Raw genomic sequence first — 19,906 nt, 5'->3', positions numbered from 1 at the left:
TGCTACAGTTCCCTTTTTGAAGGCATTTCACAATTATGCAATAACGTTCTGCACCTCTTGGCTTTAGCTTCGGGCCAATAGCAAATGGCTTTACGCTCTGAAAAGCAATAAATGGGCTCAATGAAACTAGTTATATTTCATTTAATGGTATCATTATTCTATTCAAGTTGTGGATTGTGTGTTATCCCCCACCTGGCAATAATATCTTCTGTATACTATACTTACTAAATACTATATTTAACAACAAAAGAAGGAAGATGTTCCCCATTGGTGAACAGTAACAGCAGGACAAAGCACTATGCCCAGCCTCTGATAATTGATGTCTAGCACATGTGGTGCACAGTGGGTACACGTGTATCAACCTCTATGTTGATCATCAGCATTTATTTTTATATTTGCCGATTCATGTAGGTAAACATCCGCCTGCAGCCACTGTCCATGAAGCAACAACCAGGTGTTTCCAGAGTTGGAATCCAGCACGCCACATCTGGTTAGAGAATACGGACATGAGCTGCAACGCCCCTACCGCACCATCTGGGAGGCTGCCGTGGCCCCACACCGCAAGACTAATATTTGGGCTAATTAACAACTGGAGGGACAATGAAGAGGAAGACATTTGGGATGCAAGGGGAAAATTGCTTTGTCTGCTTAATTAAAATCTCTCAAAAAATAGGGCGAACAGCTCCGTGGTTCTTTTCTGAAGCTCCACCTCCTGTTCGTTCCACTCGTTGTTGTCGTCCCCGTCCTCCTCCTCCTCCTCTGCCATATGCAGTAGCTGTAGTTTGCCACCGGGTGGTACACCATGCATGGATAAGTGAAAGCCGGGCTAATTCTTTTGACAGCTCCTCAGCCTGCTGGTGCCTGCTTCGTCCTACCAGCACAGAGGCAATCTGGAGCCATCAAAACAGCTGGCAACCAGCCACGGCCCATCCTCCATGCCACTGCTCACGCTCACTCTCTCGCCAAATGCTAGCCTCCTACATAGAGTACAGACAGCCGGAGACCAGGAGAGTTTTGCCGGAGGTCATGCTGGCAGAGACCTTTGTAACGCGCAGCACTTCCCAGGAAGCAGAGCTGCATGCCTCCTGCTTTAGTTCTCAGATGAATTCAGAGCGGATTATATCTTTTTGAATCCAAAAACACTCCGGATAAGTAATTATCTTACTGAAGTGATCTGTATCCCGTGCCCACTCCATCTCCCTCATGTACTGTGGCCTAATTCCTGTCAACTCATTAGCTAGAATGGAAGTGCACATGTGGAGAACGAGAGCCAACTCTTACTGACACATTCATCAGGGATGAAGGAGATTCATTTTCTCTTTTTCACTGGAATAAAATTAATTTCCTACCTTGGCCTCAACTATTTAATTACTGCATTGACAACACTTGTAGCGGTTTAGACAAGTGTAATAAACTAAATGCATTACAGGAAATATTCCTGGTATCTCGTGCCTTTTTTTAAACTTATTTGACAGAGTAGTTTTCATCATTATCGTATCATTAGTATCTCAGCCAGAGAAGCGCTACAAGCCAACAGGATACTTAGGCAACACCATTTTGTGAGGTTAGTGACTTGAGGACTGAGGAAAAGCACGAGCATATGTACAGACGACTGCGGGGGATGGGTTTTACTCTAAAAGGAGTTCATTTTCAGAGAACCTGCTCCTGCTGTCTGTCGTCTAAATGCATCATGCAGGGATAATAGTGTGTCATATATATTTGTTTTATTTTTACATTTGCCTTGATTATGCATATGTTAATGAATTTTTGCTCATCTGCTTCGCTCTGTTGAGGCTGCATAATGAAAAGTCTTCTCTACACGGCTGTGGCATAAAAGTTTTACCACTTGTGCAATTTCAGGCACTTAGGAGGAAATATTGTAAACATTGATGTACTGTAACCAGTATCTTAACATAAAGCGAATATATACTTTGGCTAAAGCATTTTGTTATTATTTATTCAATACAAAAACTGCATCTATAATTGAGTTAAAAGAAACTATTGAATAATGGTGTTAAGACCCAAATCCTGGGCTACTAATAGAAGTTAATATTACTAATCTATTTAGTGAAAAAGATGGAAAACATTCATTCACTTAATCTGATTATGGAAATAAGCTTGAAATTCTAATTTGAAAAAAAAAAAGAATGATTGCCTCAGAGCAGCCCGTATTAGCAAGTGGAGGATTTGGCTTGATCACCCAGCTGGTTGTTATTTTGTTCTAGCTAGGTTTTAATCATGTGAAATCCACGCAAACTCAAACAAGCTAATGCTAAGCAGGTAGAACAGTGGGAACATGTTGAGCTGAACAAATAACTAGCTTTATGACTGCCTTTTTTCAGTTATATTACAGATCAAGTGTCTGTGAAATAAAAATACAGTAAAAATAATCTACAGTAACTAGATTATCCCAACGTTTTTAGCGGGTAACGTCAAGCGAATTGGGCGTCTTAATAAATACAAATATTGGTTATAACGTTCATACCCTCTCTAACCCTACCATCACGCAACACAACTGAGGAATTTGAGATTACGAGCACCCATAAAAAGCGTGTGATATACGTACTTCTGCAGAGCAGGTTTACGCCTGCTCCAGTCGCGAGACTTCCCCGTGTGACTCTCCCTCCTCCCATCCCTCCCCTCTGGAGGAGAGTGGGGATAAGTATTCTGCACCAGGACTGGTCATGAGCGAGTGGTTTGATGAGCCAAATGGTTAGCCGAAGACAGGCAATTTACAGGCCGGTGTGCATGGCGGACGTGACCGGCAGCGTCTCAGTGGTGCATCAGTCACCTGCCACTCCACAGAGCCTAACATCCGGCAGTGAACACTCTACGATGCCTGAATCATTCCGTCTGCCTCGGTGGCTGTCTCCACATGCATAATTTCTCTCCTGTCTCGTTTTACTTTCAGCTTGCTGTCGGAGGGCTGCGGATTTTCAACCAAGTTCAGCCTACATAACAAGCCCACCTGCAGGCTTTTTTCCAGCGATGCTGTTCAAACGAAACATGAAAGGAGGTCCCTTTCGGACTAATAACTAAATTCGAAAGTGTACATAATTATTTTTCTGGTGGACAATACAGAGGGAGGTAGAAATGCTTCACTGTGTGCGCCGTCAGCAGTTCACACAGACAGATTCAGGTTATGCCAGCTAGATGGAAATGACAGCCTTCCAAACTGCAGGGAAGACAAAAAGAGATTAAAAAACAAAAACAAAGTCCTACCTCTTTCACAGGAGCGCCCCAGGTATCCAGTCCCAGAGCAGTCACACACGTAGCGGTTCCAGCCCTCTCGACACACTCCGTTGTTTTGGCAGGGGTTGCTCAAGCACTGTTTGGCAGGCTCCTTAGTGCAGGAGGGCTTCACCCCGGCGGCCTTCTGGACCTCAGCCAGGCGCCGGACATCCTTACTCTGTCCGTCAATGAAAAGATCCCGGATGCAGCCCACGTAGCCGTAGTTGAGTAGTGCCGTCCACACCTCAGTGGGGAACACCAGGCCCAGCTTGTTTTCTGGCAGACCCCCCAGGTAGAGATTGTCGTCCAAGTCCAAGATCTCACTTTCTCCGGGGGCTGTGTAGGCGGTGCGGAGAGTGTTGATAGAGATGGTACCTAAAAAAAATAAATGACAGTTGAATACGGTTATTTTTTCATTTGACCAACAACTCGGAGGTTATTCATCAGATCAACACATAACGCTGTATTGGTGTCTGCAAGGTGAAAACTAAATATGCCATGTAAGATAAACACGCAGAGACGAGCGGTTTGATGAAGAAATTAGCTTAATTGGTGTTATCCATCTGGACAAGGTCAGGGTTTTCTTCATTTAGAAGGACTGATGAGTTTTGATAAGACACATTAATCATGGGACAGCTAGTCCATTAGTAGCCCAATCTATGATCCCTAAGAGTATTCTCTCCATTTTCCTTGGATTTCCCATAATAAATCTCCTTTATCTATAAAGCAGCGGTCATAAAATGGTAAAGAGGGGAAAAGAAAAATCGGTGTCCCCTCCATCATTTTAGCCAACCAAAAAAAAAACAAAGAGAAACATCATAGCCATCTTTTTAAACTTGATTAACGGACTGCAGGCTGCCCCCCCCCCACACCCCCGCACCGTCTCACCCTCTGTTTTCCTCTAAACCTGCAATGAGAGTTTGTGTGTTTCCCCAACATGATTTATCGCTCTCATTCAGGCTTAATTTCTCGATCGGGAGTACGGTAAACAACAGAGGACATGACTGGACTGTAGAGCTGTGGAAGGGAAAGGCCTTACTGTGAGCCTCAGACCGGGTGATTAATTTGTATATGGATCTGTTACTCTCGGGGCAGGAGCCATTGTGGATCTTTAATTAATGGTTGCTGCCTCCGCTGCCTGCACCCTGGTCCAGTAATCTATTTACTGTGCTGCTGAAGATCCACACAGGCCACTGCCTGGGGGTAGTTGCAGAGAAATAGTAGGCTAAGGATACTCAAAAATAAAATTGCCATAGAAGTCATAATTTGCATTTTGAGTGACAGATGCATGCCATAGTCGATATGAAGCAGATTTTAAGTTACTTTTCTAGGGTTTATGTTGGGAGACAAGCCTTAAGCCTCGCATGAATTTTTTAGAGGGCTGTCTGGTACATTTAAGGGACAAATTAGACATTAAATGGGGGCTTTCAAGCTTCATTACAGCTTCCATTAACATGCATGAATGTACAAATCACAATTAGTTATATACATAATGATACATATCTCTATGTCTGTTTTCATTGAAAGTGTAACTTTTTTTTCAAGAACATGCTGTATCTAAAAAAAATGAAAAAACGAACGAAATCTCTGACTAAACGAACAATAATCTCGGTTATGCATGTTCTCTACGGCCAAGGTGAGCCTTCCTTCTTGCGAGCGTGCTTGAGAGCGACAGCTAAGGACCAAGTGCACAATGATTAACCTGGTCCAACTTACATGTTCCGGCTCTTTTTTCGGGGTCTTGGCCCGCAGCATCTGCTTCAGCTCTTTGCAGCCGCCACCCACTACCCGCCTGCACTCCCCAGCCACAGCTGTTGTGACTTCCAAGCTTTGCACACTTGGCAAGGGCCACCCGTCACGCGGCCAGAACAGCTCCCTTTAGGTTATCGCTAACGAGCTCAGTACATCAAACTCATTAGCGAGGAAACTTTCCCTGGATAGAGCGGGTGCTCGGCTGAAGAATGAGCACCAGGATGGTCAGCGTGAACTGTGGGAGTATTTTAACCCAAGTCACATCGGATCTCAACCACACGAGAGGCAGTAGATGCACTGCACAACTTGTATAAGGTTCAAGAGTGCTCAATAAAATGAATGGCCTCCTTAGATCCATGTTTTCTTATTGCATCCGTTAACAGCAAAGTCTAGAGGAAGCATCAATCTGAATTGATGTGTGTGGGAGACAATAGAAGGATGTCAGCATTTTTCAGGCATCTGCTCCGAGTGTTTTGTTCACTTGTCACAGTGCTGCAAGGATTTGTGTAAACACAGTCGAGCTATGTTAAGTCAGAAGGCACTACCCAATCCCATGGGGACATGTGCCATCGCCAGGCTAGCAGCATGGACCACATATCACATGTAACACACGTCGCGGGGCTGCCTATGTTTGGAACAGTGTTCATAGCCAAGAGGGGAAGTAGACGTGTCTCGGCAAATGCTTCGGAGCATAAAAACAGGAGGAGATGAATACGGAACAAGATGGGAACATGGAGATGAATATGTCTGGAAAGCAAATAAGGGATGGATACATGATAAGAGAGCACATGAGAGCACGGCAGCAGCAAATAATATATCTTGAGAAGCACTTACAGGATGTACACTCACCGGCCACTTTATTAGGTACACCTGTCCAACTGCTCGTTAACATTTAATTTCTAAGCAGCCAATCACATGGCGGCAACTCAGTGCATTTAGGCATGTAGACATTGTCAAGACAATCTCCTGCAGTTCAAACCGAGCATCAGTATGGGGAAGAAAGGTGATTTGAGTGACTTTGAACGTGGCATGATTGTTGGTGCCAGAAGGGCTGGTCTGAGTATTTCAGAAACTGCTAATCTACTGGGATTTTCACGCACAACCATCTCTAGGGTTTACAGAGAATGGTCCGAAAAAGAAAAAACATCCAGTGAGCGGCAGTTCTGTGGGCGGAAATGCCTTGTTGATGCCAGAGGTCAGAGGAGAATGGCCAGACTGGTTCGAGCTGATAGAAGGGCAACAGTGACTCAAATAACCACCCGTTACAACCAAGGTGGGCATAAGAGCATCTCTGAACGCACAGTACGTCGAACTTTGAGGCAGATGGGCTACAGCAGCAGAAGACCACACCGGGTGCCACTCCTTTCAGCTAAGAACAGGAAACTGAGGCTACAATTTGCACAAGCTCATCGAAATTGGACAATAGAAGATTGGAAAAACGTTGCCTGGTCTGATGAGTCTCGATTTCTGCTGCGACATTCGGATGGTAGGGTCAGAATTTGGCGTCTACAACATGAAAGCATGGATCCATCCTGCCTTGTATCAACGGTTCAGGCTGGTGGTGGTGGTGTCATGGTGTGGGGAATATTTTCTTGGCACTCTTTGGGCCCCTTGGTACCAATTGAGCATCGTTGCAACGCCACAGCCTACCTGAGTATTGTTGCTGACCATGTCCATCCCTTTATGACCACAATGTACCCAACTTCTGATGGCTACTTTCAGCAGGATAAAGCGCCATGTCATAAAGCTGGAATCATCTCAGACTGGTTTCTTGAACATGACAATGAGTTCGCTGTACTCAAATGGCCTCCACAATCACCAGATCTCAATCCAATAGAGCATCTTTGGGATGTGGTGGAACGGGAGATTCGCATCATGGATGTGCAGCCGACAAATCTGCGGCAACTGTGTGATGCCATCATGTCAATATGGACCAAACTCCCTGAGGAATGCTTCCAGCACCTTGTTGAATCTATGCCACGAAGAATTGAGGCAGTTCTGAAGGCAAAAGGGGGTCCAACCCGTTACTAGCAGGGGGTACCTAATAAAGTGGCCGGTGAGTGTACAGCTCAGGAGGGATCGAAATCCTGATGCTGGCACTATATAAGGATGGACAATGATGACGAAGATCAGCATTCTAGGCGACTTGGAACCACGTTTCTGTCTCCCTCTCTTTCTCTATGGCCTGAGCCATAAGTAGTAAAGTGAAGGCATGGGTCCAAAGGACAGCTCAGATCTCTCTCTCTCTCTCTCACACACTTTCTGCATCAGCAGTCATGCTCAACTTGGCATGACGTCCCCTAACCCCACTCACACATCCCCAAAACATGTTAGACAGGGGATTACTACAATCCAGTTAGGGCGATACGGCCAAATCTCTCGATGTGATTGGATTCTCTGTGGAGGGAGAAGCTTGTGAGTGGGCTGTGGAGATGGTGGGATGGGTTGTCTGTATGTGTGCGTATGTGCATGTGTCTGCTCGTGTACTGTAAGCGTGTGCATGTTTATGTGTGAAGTAGTGGGTTGCATGCCCTGGCAGGAAGTGGGGCTTCAACAGAGCAATGTCCGTGTAATGTCTCTGATGAGTGGCCCACAGCACTCGCGTCCATGTAGCCCTCACTTAAAAGCAAAGTGTGTCTCTTAGCATCTCTAATGCATTGAGTTTAGAAGATGCTGACTGGGAGCAAGAGGTCATATACAGGGTTGCTTCCTGCAGTAGGAGCCAGCTAAACTAAATAGGGCCGGGATCATTATAGACCATTGTCGCGACTGCAGGAAGTGTTTCTCAATGAGGAGCCGGCTGCAGATAATTATGTTTGGCAGTTAAGTTGTATTTTGGTTTTGAGTGAGTTGCTTGGCAGTGTGTATTAATAAAACATCTGACACGCAGATGAAAAGCAAAGCGTACCATATGTTTTGGGACTCAAGCTCTCAAGGGCACTCGTGTATTTCTTTTCTTATATTTTAAAATTACCTTAATGCAATAAATAAAGTTTGAGGGTGCATAAAAGCCTACACAAGCTATTCGTGCATCATGCCAAAGGACAGACGGGTATTTACAACTGAGCTTCACATTTTAAGTATTAAAACTGCATCATATGTTGATAGGGATTGATTATGTTCTTGCAAGGTCTCAAAGAGGTAAAACATGTATTACAGTACGACACAGGATACCTCAAAAATGGAAATGTTCATTAAAAACGAACCATTTCGTTATGTCAGAGCTCTGAATTACTTGTCAATATGTAGGATATAATAAAATTAATACAAAAAGATGGAAAAAAAGGTGGTTTGAAAGTTCTTTTTGCATCACTTGATTTACGGAAATCTGGTATTCCCTGTGGAAATGGAAATCGTATGAGGACTTTTCAGTAGAAATATTTTAGATTTAGGAGGACGGCATACTTTCAGAGAGGAATGGGCTTGAATATATTGAGTGAGCAATGGCACTCGTGCCGGTAGATTTGCAAATGTCTTACGTTACACAGTGTGTGAGTGCACAGTGCGGCACTCTAACCATTTACTTTACTCTCCTCACACGAGAAGACATTATATTACAGAGACCTTGTTACGTCCCTTTTACTCTCTAGTATGTGAGTGTTGATGCCTTGGACTTGAGGAAAGGAAGAAAACTTATTCTGAATTGTCATTAGCTCAGCACAGCACAGTAACCGTCTCAGTCCTGGGAGAGACCACTTCTTGTTTCCATGGAAACGTAGGCAGAGTAGACAGAGAGAACAGCGAGCAGAGCAAGCTCCACTGACAAAAAAAAAGATGTTGAAAAGCTTTGTGTGTGTGCGTGTGTGTGTGTGCGCACATTAGGGTGAGTGGGGGTGGATGATGGCTGCTTACTTGACAGATAATGAACAAAATCTAATTTAGACAGCATTTCTTATCGCGTGGTCTACCGTAATGAAATGTTTTGGATTGATGTTATTTGATACATGCATTTTTATTCCACACATTTGTTAAGAATCCAGGACACTCAGTAATGTATATTACAGTTCGCTACTTTATTCATCCACCTCAATTAAAACGTAAAAGTGGATTTCTTTGTCAAATTCCTATAGCAAAAGGTAGACTGAGACCAAAAACCCACATGAATGGATCCTGTGGCTATTCCAGCCGCGTTTAAGCTCAATTGAGACCACACTTAGCTTTGGGGGTAATGAAACAGTTAATCTAATTTCCACCTCTTGAGATGGAGTGGAAAACATGGTCAAGGGGTATATCTAATTTGCAGCATGACTTTGCAGGGCCTTGGCTTTAAGCATACACTAACAAATTGCTGCTTGGATAAGCAAATCAACAGGAACCAGAGCAGGGCTTGAAGGACACAACGGAAGGGGGGGGGGGGGGGGGGGGGGCGGGTTATTTTATGGCAAATATGTCCCTGGAATCAGAACAAATGTGCCTCCATAGGTACCTCCATCTGAAAATCTACACTGCCATCCAAATATGTATTTTAATGAATGGCTGAAAAAGTTTCCAACAAGCATCAAGTGCAAATACATATCAAATTTTCAGTAGAGATGTAGTATCAGGCATGGCGGGGCAACAGATATTTTCCCAGAAAAGTTAACGGTGACCTTGCAGAAGTATGTGTGTTGCAGTTGAATAATTCATCCAGGTTGTGCACAGAAAAGGTTTTACTCAAGGGAATATATGCAAGTTGTTGGGACTACAGACGCATTCATCATCATCCACACATGTACGGTGTAAACAAGCAAACATTTATGTATGCAGTGACCACTGCGGCTTAATAGACCACATAAATAACAAAAACACAAACAAATATTCACACGCAGCGTAACAGAACGCTATGGAATTCCTACATTAGGTGTGCTACAGTTATCTGCTAAAAGTTGACATTCAGACAACTTATATTGAATCATTAGCTATTGTATTTTGTACATGTATAATATCTATGCTTATGTTTTAACCATTGTTCAAGGCACAATGATCAACAATTTCTTGTGACATGTTGAAGATGAAAAGTTACCTGATCTTCCGTCCCGCTGGAAGTCCACATGGTACCACTCGCCGTCATTGACTTTCTTATTGACCGCTTTGGTCTTTGTGGTCCCTGAGCCCATGTCCAGCAGCAGGTACAAGTGTCCATCCAGCATCTCAATGGCAAAGAAGTCCACCTTGAGAGTCTGAGGACTCTTGGAATCCTTGGGTTGCTGCTTGGGCTTCCCGTGACTGAAGAGCAGAAGGCCGTTGGGCTCTGTGGTGCGAAAGTCAAAGGAGATGGAGCCCGTTTTCTTAGCGTTCCACTTGTTGAGGATTATAAAAGACTGTGGCGTCTCGAATGTGATGGGGTCAAGCGTGGCCACATTCTCGCACTTGAAGGCCACGGTGCCATGGACCTTCATCTTGGGATCTCCCTGCTTGGCCATCCTGGACAGCTCAAGTCGCACATCGTTGTTTTTGTACACAACCTGAATTGGGAGTAGAGGTTAAAAGTGAATTTTGCAAAATAAATACACATACATACATGTACACAGTTGGGGTCTCCTTCCACACGTGAGAGATGTCCCCCTATTGCTGTTTGAATACAATAGTTGCAGGTAATTTAATAATTCATATGTATAGTTGCTTTAAATAATTAATAACATGGGAATTTAAAAACCCGTTGACCATGTGACATTTCACCTCATCAGGACAGTTTGTCATCTTTGTCACACTGCAACCCTTTGAGTGGGGAACTGTGTCTGCACAGCACCAAATGTCACTCACATCACCCTCTCTCTTTGTTTTTCACTTGGAGCCTTCACAACACATGCATAGTGCACCCCTTCTGGGTGAAGTGTCCACAGTTCAGACGTCCATTTTGGCCTTTAGCTCCAGTGTGAACCGGAGCGAGAGACGGCTTGGATCTACAATAATCAGGTAGCGTCTCCTCGGATTGGGGGTTGAAAGTGGGATGGAGGGGGATAAACCTAAACTTCTGTCTTGATTGCAGGTACAGAGCTAAACCTTCATCAAGGTTCCTGTTGCAACAGGTGATTACTGTGTTTCCCAAATGACTGCGGTAATTTGCGTATTGCTAAATTGCATAATTCGCAAAAGTGACTGTTTTTGTATTTTCGAACACTGTAAACCAGACATGGCTTGGCTTAAGTGAGCTTAAGTAAATACAGTGCTTTAGTGCTGTGACCTTTAAGGGGCCAAGTGGTGAAGTGCCACAGTACAAGTGACAGTCACTTGAATCCCATTACAGAAACATAACCCACAATGCCATTGAAATACAAATTAACCATGGATGACATCATTATCATACAGATATTAACTGACCGATTAACCAACTGATTCATTACCGATGAGTTATTTATTTTATTAAGAATCTCATCTTTAATCTCCCGCTTCATAGTTGTATGAAGGCAACACAAGAGGCACATTAGATAGTATTCGAAGAAGGCAAAGCAGAAGGTTGCTTTGAAATAAATCTTGTAGAATGCTAATCAAAAAATATATCTCTTAAGGCAAAGATGGAGCTAAATGTGTGTGTAAAGGTAAAGAGGGCGCATTGCACGCACTGTGTGCAAATCAAACAGAAGTGACACTGTAATTGGCAAGTCTTACAAAAACTTTGAGACGGACATAACTTTGTAATTATCCAATCTCCGTAATGAAGGAGTATCTCCAATAAGTGCAGCTGTTGTGGCGAGAATCCCTCCGTCTTGTTACGTCTAATTTCCATATGAGAAAGCAATTAACATTTTGGTGAATGTCAAAACTTTTCATTAAAACATCAGTGTGGTGACAATATTTCAAAATTAATTTCTCAAACACAAGTGTTTCATTATAATGTGTCAATCAGTTTGCACAGGAAAAAAAATAAAAAATAAAAAAGTGTGTTAAGTCACCAGCTATGGTAGAATAGTGTACGTGGGGTAACATTCCCAATAATAATTTTGTATTTGTTTTTTTATCTCACATATACATATATATATATTATATATATATATAATATATATATAATATAATATATTATATATATATATTATATATACAATATATTATATATATATATTATATATTATATATTATATATTATATATATATATATATAATATATATATAATATAATATATTATATATATATATTATATATACAATATATTATATATATATATTATATATATATATATTATATATTATATATTATATATATATTATATATTATATATTATATATTATATATTATATATATAATATATTATACACACACACACACACACACACATGAACAACATCCAAGATTCCTGAAACCCAGAGCACAATTCCACTGTCCTCACTCAAATAGAAAAATCTAAATCTCAAAGATTGTCAATAGTATGATTTTTACAGACTTCCCAAGGGAGCAGAAGCAGAGCTAATGACGCTCCAGCACAACTAATTGGCGGATAAGGTTAACAAGTGACAGGCAGCCTTATCATAATATGTATACAGAAAAATAGTCTGAGTTGTTTAATCGCTTTCAACGGGACAAATCAAATTAGATACAGCTGTGGAAAACTCTGCCCATGTTCTTCATTTGTTGCCATGCTAAGCGTTCACCTGAAAACAGGGACAACTCCGATGGGATTGCCTTTGCGTGGCGCATTACGTTCATCACTGAATCGCATCTTTTCAGAACTGTTCAGGTAGACGGAGCTCAGAGTAGTGCATTAGAATTAGGTAAGTATGTTTCTTTTAAATGCTTTCATTTACTTTTATTGCACCAAAAAGGGAAACAAAAAATGCCAGGCTTTTATTATCATGTCTTATATTACATTAACTTGATATATTTTATTATCCAACTGAAATTGAATGTTTTCATAGAAATCGAATATGAACAGAAAGGTAATTTGACTAGACTCCAGGCTCCAGAAAGAAGGAGTAGAGGAATAAAAGATAAGGGTCTGTGCCTGCTGGAGCTTAGTTACGTAGCAGCAGACACAACCCATACAACCAAATCAGTTCTTTGTGGTACAGAGACAAAGGGCACCGTTTACCGTCGCTCTGAGCTGCAAATGGTGCTGTGCAAGTACTGCTGCACTAATTCGTCATCAAGCAAAAGGGCTGTGACAACTGAGCAATTACTGCACCACCGTTTGTTTTGCCATCAGAGCCAACAGGCAGGCGTGGCAGCTCAGACCGAAAACCTGCACACCAATGCTGCAACAAGCCCCTTCAAACATCCCATCAGTCAGGGCCCACACCACATGCTGATAAACCACCCCTCATACACAGAGGATGTCCTGAGATGGGGATTCTGTAGAATGTCACAGGCTGGATGAGAGTTAATTTACAAAAAACGGTAGACTTTACAGTGCATTTTCTGGTACAACTAAATTATGCAAAATCAATTGTTAAGGAGCAAATAAAAGAGGGGGCATCCTATGCCTGACATCCTGCGGGAACTATCACAGCTATCTGCCATACTTTCAAGTAATTTAAAACATTGATCTAAGGATAATGAGAGCAGAGGGTGTGATTAAGCTGACCAAGAGCATTAAGGGCAGCTCACCGGGATGAATGTGCCATGCTTATGGTGCACAAATTCCACTCCCTATGTCACCACATGACTTGTAGTTAAATAAGATACTTCAAAACCAGACCTCTAATGAGCTGTACATGGCGTGCAGACATGTGGTCCATGCCCTGCCTGCTCATTAAAGGGATCTGCCTTGGACCTCTCCAGGAGGATTGCAGAGAACGACAGCCGGCGCTTCAGGTGAGGGGTCAAATGTAGGAAACCACAGAAGCAGGACAAGAAGAAGAAAGCAAAGGGAAAGACACAGCGGGAAGGAGAAACCGCTTTTTGAAGTGTAAAGATAGAATAGATACATTGTTTCGCAGTACTTACTCCTGCTTTATATTTTTGTATATCCTTGGTGGCTTGTGAAATATATAATTTAGGTCAAAATGGCTATTAAGCAGCAATTGATTTGATATATATATATAAAAAACCGCTCAGCTGGAATAAAAGTACAAAGTACTAATACATACCCTTCTATAGTAGAATACGGGAACATACAAACAAAAGGGCGGGTTATTAAGTCCAAGCCAGACGGGCCACTACATAGTGGAGCATCAAATATACATAACCTGCCAAATTGAATACAACACCTTAAAAGTATCTATGTAAAACAGTGATGTACTTGCACGTTGATTCTTTTTTTTCAAGGAAAGCACAATGTCACCAGACACACTACAACACCAAACCAAACATAATAGTATTCCGATAAGTCGTTAGGTAAGCGGTCTAAAATCCTTTCCCAAGTGGTAAAATTGTAAGGTTTTAAGTGTGTCAGCTGCCTGACTGCTCATGAAAATTCAACTGCCTGATCCCATGATCACTGCTCCTCTTTGAAGTGCACCTGACGGAGCTGTACAAAGTTTGTGGTGAATTCCACTCCAAGAACACCAGACACCAAGACGTTAATGTGTGTGTGTGTGTGTGTGTGTGCTATGAGCACACTGAGGGGGTGGTAGAGGAAAAATAAAGTTTGTGTGAGAATATGTGAGGGAAAGAGGAGACACAAACTTAAGTGTAAAGGATGAGATAAGGTCAGTGTGTGGGTAGAAATGGTCTGTTCGGAGGCCTGAGGTGAAGCCAGTCATCTCCTGTCACCCAGCAGCCTGAGAGTGTTTACCTCCTTGAGGCAGCCCATGAAGTTGTTGCTAACTGGAGATCCAGGCAGGTCAGCTGTGCTAGGACTCCCTCCAACATAGAAAAAGTCATCAGAGCCCAGCATGGTGTAGTCTTCTTGTGTATATCCCGTGGTTGTCAGAATCCCATCCACGGATATTGTTACCTAGACAACAAAGCACAGGGAAAAGACACGCTATACTCAGAAAGCCTATGTACTGCAATGTTATTGCCTTTCCTTCTCGTTGTCTACGACACGCTTCCCTAAGTGCTTCTTAAACCCATTTTCATGTCTGTTTTCATTGTCTTTTTTCTTGTTTTTTTATTTTTATTTTGTCCAGTTAGATTAGTTGGAAGACTGCAAGCCTTCAAAGGAATGCTATTCTAGTGTTAGTAATGTGCCCATACTACAGTGTTAGTATTGCCCCTACTGCAACTTAAAGTACATTAGCAGACACAAAAATGGTGTTAGTAAAATGTTATCTTTGTTAGTTAAACTATTAATTCCATATTAGTACGTTCAGCAGATCTACAAAATAAATCAGAAAGGGCTACTGGGTTAGAGAGGGAGCACATGCTATGAAAAGCACAATCACCTTAGAGTACACGACAATGGATGAGGGTATGGGAGATAGAGAAAAGCATGCATTCAATTGTCTTTTCTTTTTGAGTCTACAAAAAGAAAATGACAGACTGGCATTTTGGGAATCAGTATCTTGACACTCGCCACAGTCTCAGATGCATGCAAAAGCGTATGGACGCAACCACTAAGAGAAAAAAAAACGCACGAGAGACAAACACAGCTTAACTGTCACATTGATGGGGCAGTCTGACATTTGCAGCACATAGTCAAAGTGCATGCCATGCAGAGTGAATGGGGATACAACTGGCTGAGCCAAAGAGCATCAGGCCAGCCAGGCAGGAGAGGGTCCTCATTATTAACCACAGCTTGATGCAAAAGGCTCGAAATGATGCTCCTAAAAAGGTGGATCAAACAGAATTGGACAGGAAACAAGTGAAATAAAGAGGGCGAAACCAATGAATGAACCAAGAAATTAAAAAGGATTCGAAAAGTAAGCAGAAGAGTACCAACCGCAATTTCCCTTTTTTGTAAATGACGTCTACAGTAAAAAAAAAAAAAAAAAAAGAAAGAAAAGAAACACACGGCAAACCCAAACTAGGAAACAATTAGAATGATATCTACCGAACAATGTAGTTTGTTTACCATAGCGTGTCCAATGCCTGAGTGCTTTGTGGAAAAGGGGGGAGAAAGGAAATTAAAAACTGTGAATAGAATAACGACTGTTACTCAAATAATATATGATGGTCAATACTGTTAGTACATTGTTAAACGGCAAAACCCATACTGGTTAGTAGAATGACACATTCCATGAATGATGTTAGTTTGATTCTGAAGCATGTTAGTAACAGAGAGTAAAAGGGCAAAATAAGTTCAACAAGAAAAAAGAAGTCTAAGGAAATAAAAACAATGCGCAACCAGCGATTCCCTCGATTCCTCGTGGTGTTATTGAACCATATCCCCAAAGTGAGCAACACCGTTACCTGATTCCTAAAGCACATCAGTTGACCCTCTCTTGCAAAGTCACATGTTTAAAACCATTGTAAAGCTTTGTTCTTTTAGCTAGTACTGGTATTTGCATTATTCTGGACTTGCTTCAGGCTCTAGAGACCGATCCAGTGCATCAGACTTCCTGTGTCTCACCCAATAATGTACCTCCGTTTGGTCTTATTGATGGACTCTAGGATCCCTTTACTGCCAAGAAACAAAACCGAAGAACACCCTAACACCGATGGGAATTTTGATTCCCTTAAAGAACGTGCACTCAATTATGCCTGGTTTTCTTTTACAACCTGAATGCAGTGAATGTTAAAGCGGGCCAAATCCTTAGGTTTGCCAATAATCAATGTGCTGATGATGCAAAAGCTGCAGCTTTGGTATTGAGGTGAAGACAAACGTTTCCCACCAAATGAGCAGGTACAAAACTAGAGATGCTTTCTTTACAATACTTTTCTGAAGCGTGATGCCCGTCTCATATCAAACAGTTTATGTGGGTCACAATTATCCCTTAGGAGTAAATGAAAGAAATATGCGGTGTTGCATTTAGGCTAAACAGTGTGACGGGTTCTTTATGATGAAATACAAAATGCATAATTATTTGCAGAAATTGTGACTATTATAAAAAAACTTTTTTACAGATTTAAAAAAAAAAAAGATTTTCTACAGGCCATTGAAACATCATCATATCTAATTATCTTCACATCGTGATGCTGAACTTCACCCTAACCTCAGTCTGTCTGAAAGCCTCCCGATTGTCTGGTAGTGGCAGTAGTGGATTTTTCTCAGAATGATATAAAGGACAAAGATGCTGGACTTTCCCTCAGCTAGTCAACACTGGAGTTGAGTCCCCAAAGAGGGAGTTGGGTTCATCATCCCCATGACTTAGGCCGGCAGTGTAAGAGGAGCTTCTGCTGCCCCAGTAAACAGATGTTGTACCTAGGAAAGCAGCTGAATGTGGGTGTAGAGTCTCTGAACCAAGATGAACAATGACTGGGAGCCTACATTTATCTTTACATGGCCACACATCACTGGCCTAGCTGTTATGACTCACGTGAGACACCTGTAGCACTGGTTTGTGCACCTGGGGCCAGATCCCAAATGTCATTGTACACAGTACGTTTCCCAACAGTGCCTTATCAGGCCTAGAGGTACTGGAGGGAACCAGACATCCTGATCGAATACTTCTTCTGGGCACAGTGAGCAATAACACCTCAAACTACTTTGAATGGAAAACGGGATCAGGATCTTGTTTTAGTCATGGCAGCTTTTGGACAGCAGGGATGTGAAATCAAACCCACCAACAGACTCAGCGGGGGCTTAAATCAATTGACATTTGGGAGCGGGTTGTTACTGTCGCACGCCACCGAGAACATGTTGATGTTTGGCCTTGGCATAACTTTGGATTGGCTGAGAGTCCAACAGACTGGCTCTGTTCAGAGTGGCAGCTGCCTCTGCCACCATTTAGAACTGTATATGTTGTTGTCTGCTACAAACCGGGTACATCTGTAGCTTCTCTCTTGACAGGGGCGTTCTAGTCCTACAGGTGGATGAGTTTGCATATGCACAACAACTGAAAGGCTCCATTTTTTTCATCCCATCTGATTCGCCTGCTCTTGGTGAGAATCAGGCAAGTACCAACACTGGCTAATTTCCCATTTTTGAGCAATTGAGTTGTCAATTGGCACCCTTAAAGGGAGGTTGCAAGGTCCATCCTGGAGACTTTTAAGCACAATCTGCTGAATAGGATTGCTAAAAGAAGTCCAATATGTAAAAAATCTTATGCTAACCCAGGTCACACTGTTACTGCATACAGTCGTCTGTCCAAAGCAAATAATGCAGAGAGGAGTGACCGTTGAGAAATGAAGCCAACACTGAAGTGCCAAAAACCTGCAGTTCCTCAAATGGCCACCTGAGTTGATGCCCACGTTAAAATGCCACCTAGTTTGAGCATTTCAGCGGCTGTTTAGAAACCCACGGATGACATAACCAAGAATTCGTCAATATTGTATAAAGCAAGAGTGACCCTAGATTTAGTTATGTTTACGTGACGTTTATACATAAAGTTTGCTTTTAAATGCTTGTCTTCTATCGAACAAAACAATCCCTCAGCAATGATATCATTCTTTATAAAAAGGTTGTGCTTTATAACCGTCCAACATCTAAAACAAGCACTGGAAAACTCAAATTTAAACAAGGGGTCAAATGTTTTAGAAATAAAAAATAAACCATTCAACTGCACTACTGTGTTGATATGGGCCATTCCCAAGGAAGGGACATGAGTAATACTTTAACTTCAGATTTGTATTTTTTCAAAAAGGTAAATACGATTTCTCCCTTTTGACTTTCAAATTGTAACGTAATCGATGACTTAATTCACATTTAGATGTCCCTGCGCACTTGTGGTTTTGTTGTATCTCCACCAAGATTCAATTTAGCAATCCAATTACAATGTCTGGAAAAGATGATGGTAATGACTTAAGTGCATTTGTTTTGATTCATTTACTGAGTCTCTGCATCACCCTCTGTACTGTTACCTGACGTAGATTCCTTGTTACTTTGACATCATGCCAATCATTGTCATTAAATTTGCCATTGACGGGCTCCACAAGAGCTTCAAAGGCTCCAGACCCCAAATTAATGACGAGTGAGACAGCCCCATTTTTCAGAGCCAGGTTGACGTAATCAGCTGATTTGCCCGTGTGCAGCATCAGTCCATTCCTCTGCAGGGTTTTGAATGACAATGTGATTTCATCACTGCTGCTTTGAATCGGGTTCAAGGACAGGTCGTAGCAGAAGAACTCGGATCCTTTGAAGGTGGCGACGAACTCTTCTTTTCCTGCGGAGACACAGAAAGAGAAACGCGTCGCATTAACATCGCGGCCTCTCGGGGGGCCTGTTGGGGAGTTGTCGGAAAAAGATATCAGAAAGAAAGGACGTCTCAAAAACGGTGTATTAATAGCAAACACTGGGAAATAGGAGAGAAGTACCCACCTTCTAGAACACAGGGGCTTAGCGATATGCTCTGTATTACCTGTCAAACATTTCCTTTTAATACCTTTTTACAGTAACTACCTGTGCAGAGCAAGACAACTGCTACTGTGGACATTACATGTCAAATGCAGAGGTGTACCTGGCACACAAAGATGTTCTCCTTCACAGGTTTCTTACACAGATATCATGGCAATTCTTTTATGTTTTTTGTTTCCGTGTTATTGTGATAGCGTGTCTTCTGGAATGAGCAGTCGCTGCTATATCAACATAGCTACAGCTGCACAAAATGACATTGGTGAGCATGCATGTGAATCTGTTGTGGCTAATTTACACCTGTCTCATGACAGGATTGTAGAATAGAAGGCAACACATGAGGCCATAGCATCTAGAGCCACATTCACACACAATAATTAAGGAAGAATCCATTAAGAAATTATATGAAAGCACCCTACAAGCATATTACGTAACATCACATTTTCTTCTGCATCAAGACGTGATATAAGAAGGGAAAACACACATTTGAAACTGGAGCCTCAGTAACAGAAAAACATTAAAGCCTCTAAACACATGAAACATTGTGTTATCTTTACACGGATAAAATGGAGACAGGATTCACTTGTGATGGTGTTGACATTATTTCATGAAATCCGATCTGAAAGAAATTAGAAATATAAAATCACACATATATCTTTTTTTGTATTACCATCTAC

At 42.0% G+C, this 19,906-nt stretch overlaps 1 protein-coding gene across 14 annotated transcripts in view; it reads right to left on the bottom strand.

Annotated features, from left to right (window-relative positions):
* Window positions 1-19,906, bottom strand: part of LOC119214513 (neurexin-1a-like) — a 206,128-nt gene that overhangs the window by 117,200 nt on the left and 69,022 nt on the right. For 10 of the 14 annotated variants that reach the window (XM_062566562.1, XM_062566565.1, XM_062566563.1 and 7 more), the window contains 5 exons: window positions 18,740-19,041; window positions 15,852-15,875; window positions 14,631-14,792; window positions 9,986-10,427; window positions 3,223-3,606 (listed from right to left, as the gene is read on the bottom strand). In XM_062566562.1, the coding sequence (XP_062422546.1) occupies window positions 3,223-3,606; window positions 9,986-10,427; window positions 14,631-14,792; window positions 15,852-15,875; window positions 18,740-19,041 (1,314 nt within the window). The remainder of the gene's footprint in view (window positions 1-3,222; window positions 3,607-9,985; window positions 10,428-14,630; window positions 14,793-15,851; window positions 15,876-18,739; window positions 19,042-19,906) is intronic. The other 4 variants (XM_062566570.1, XM_062566571.1, XM_062566572.1 and 1 more) reach the window with 1 other exon arrangement.

This window comes from Pungitius pungitius, chromosome 13, assembly GCF_949316345.1.
Source record: "Pungitius pungitius chromosome 13, fPunPun2.1, whole genome shotgun sequence".
Classification (NCBI taxonomy): Eukaryota; Metazoa; Chordata; class Actinopteri; order Perciformes; family Gasterosteidae; genus Pungitius; species Pungitius pungitius.
This window is presented reverse-complemented; position numbering and strand designations above follow the sequence as displayed.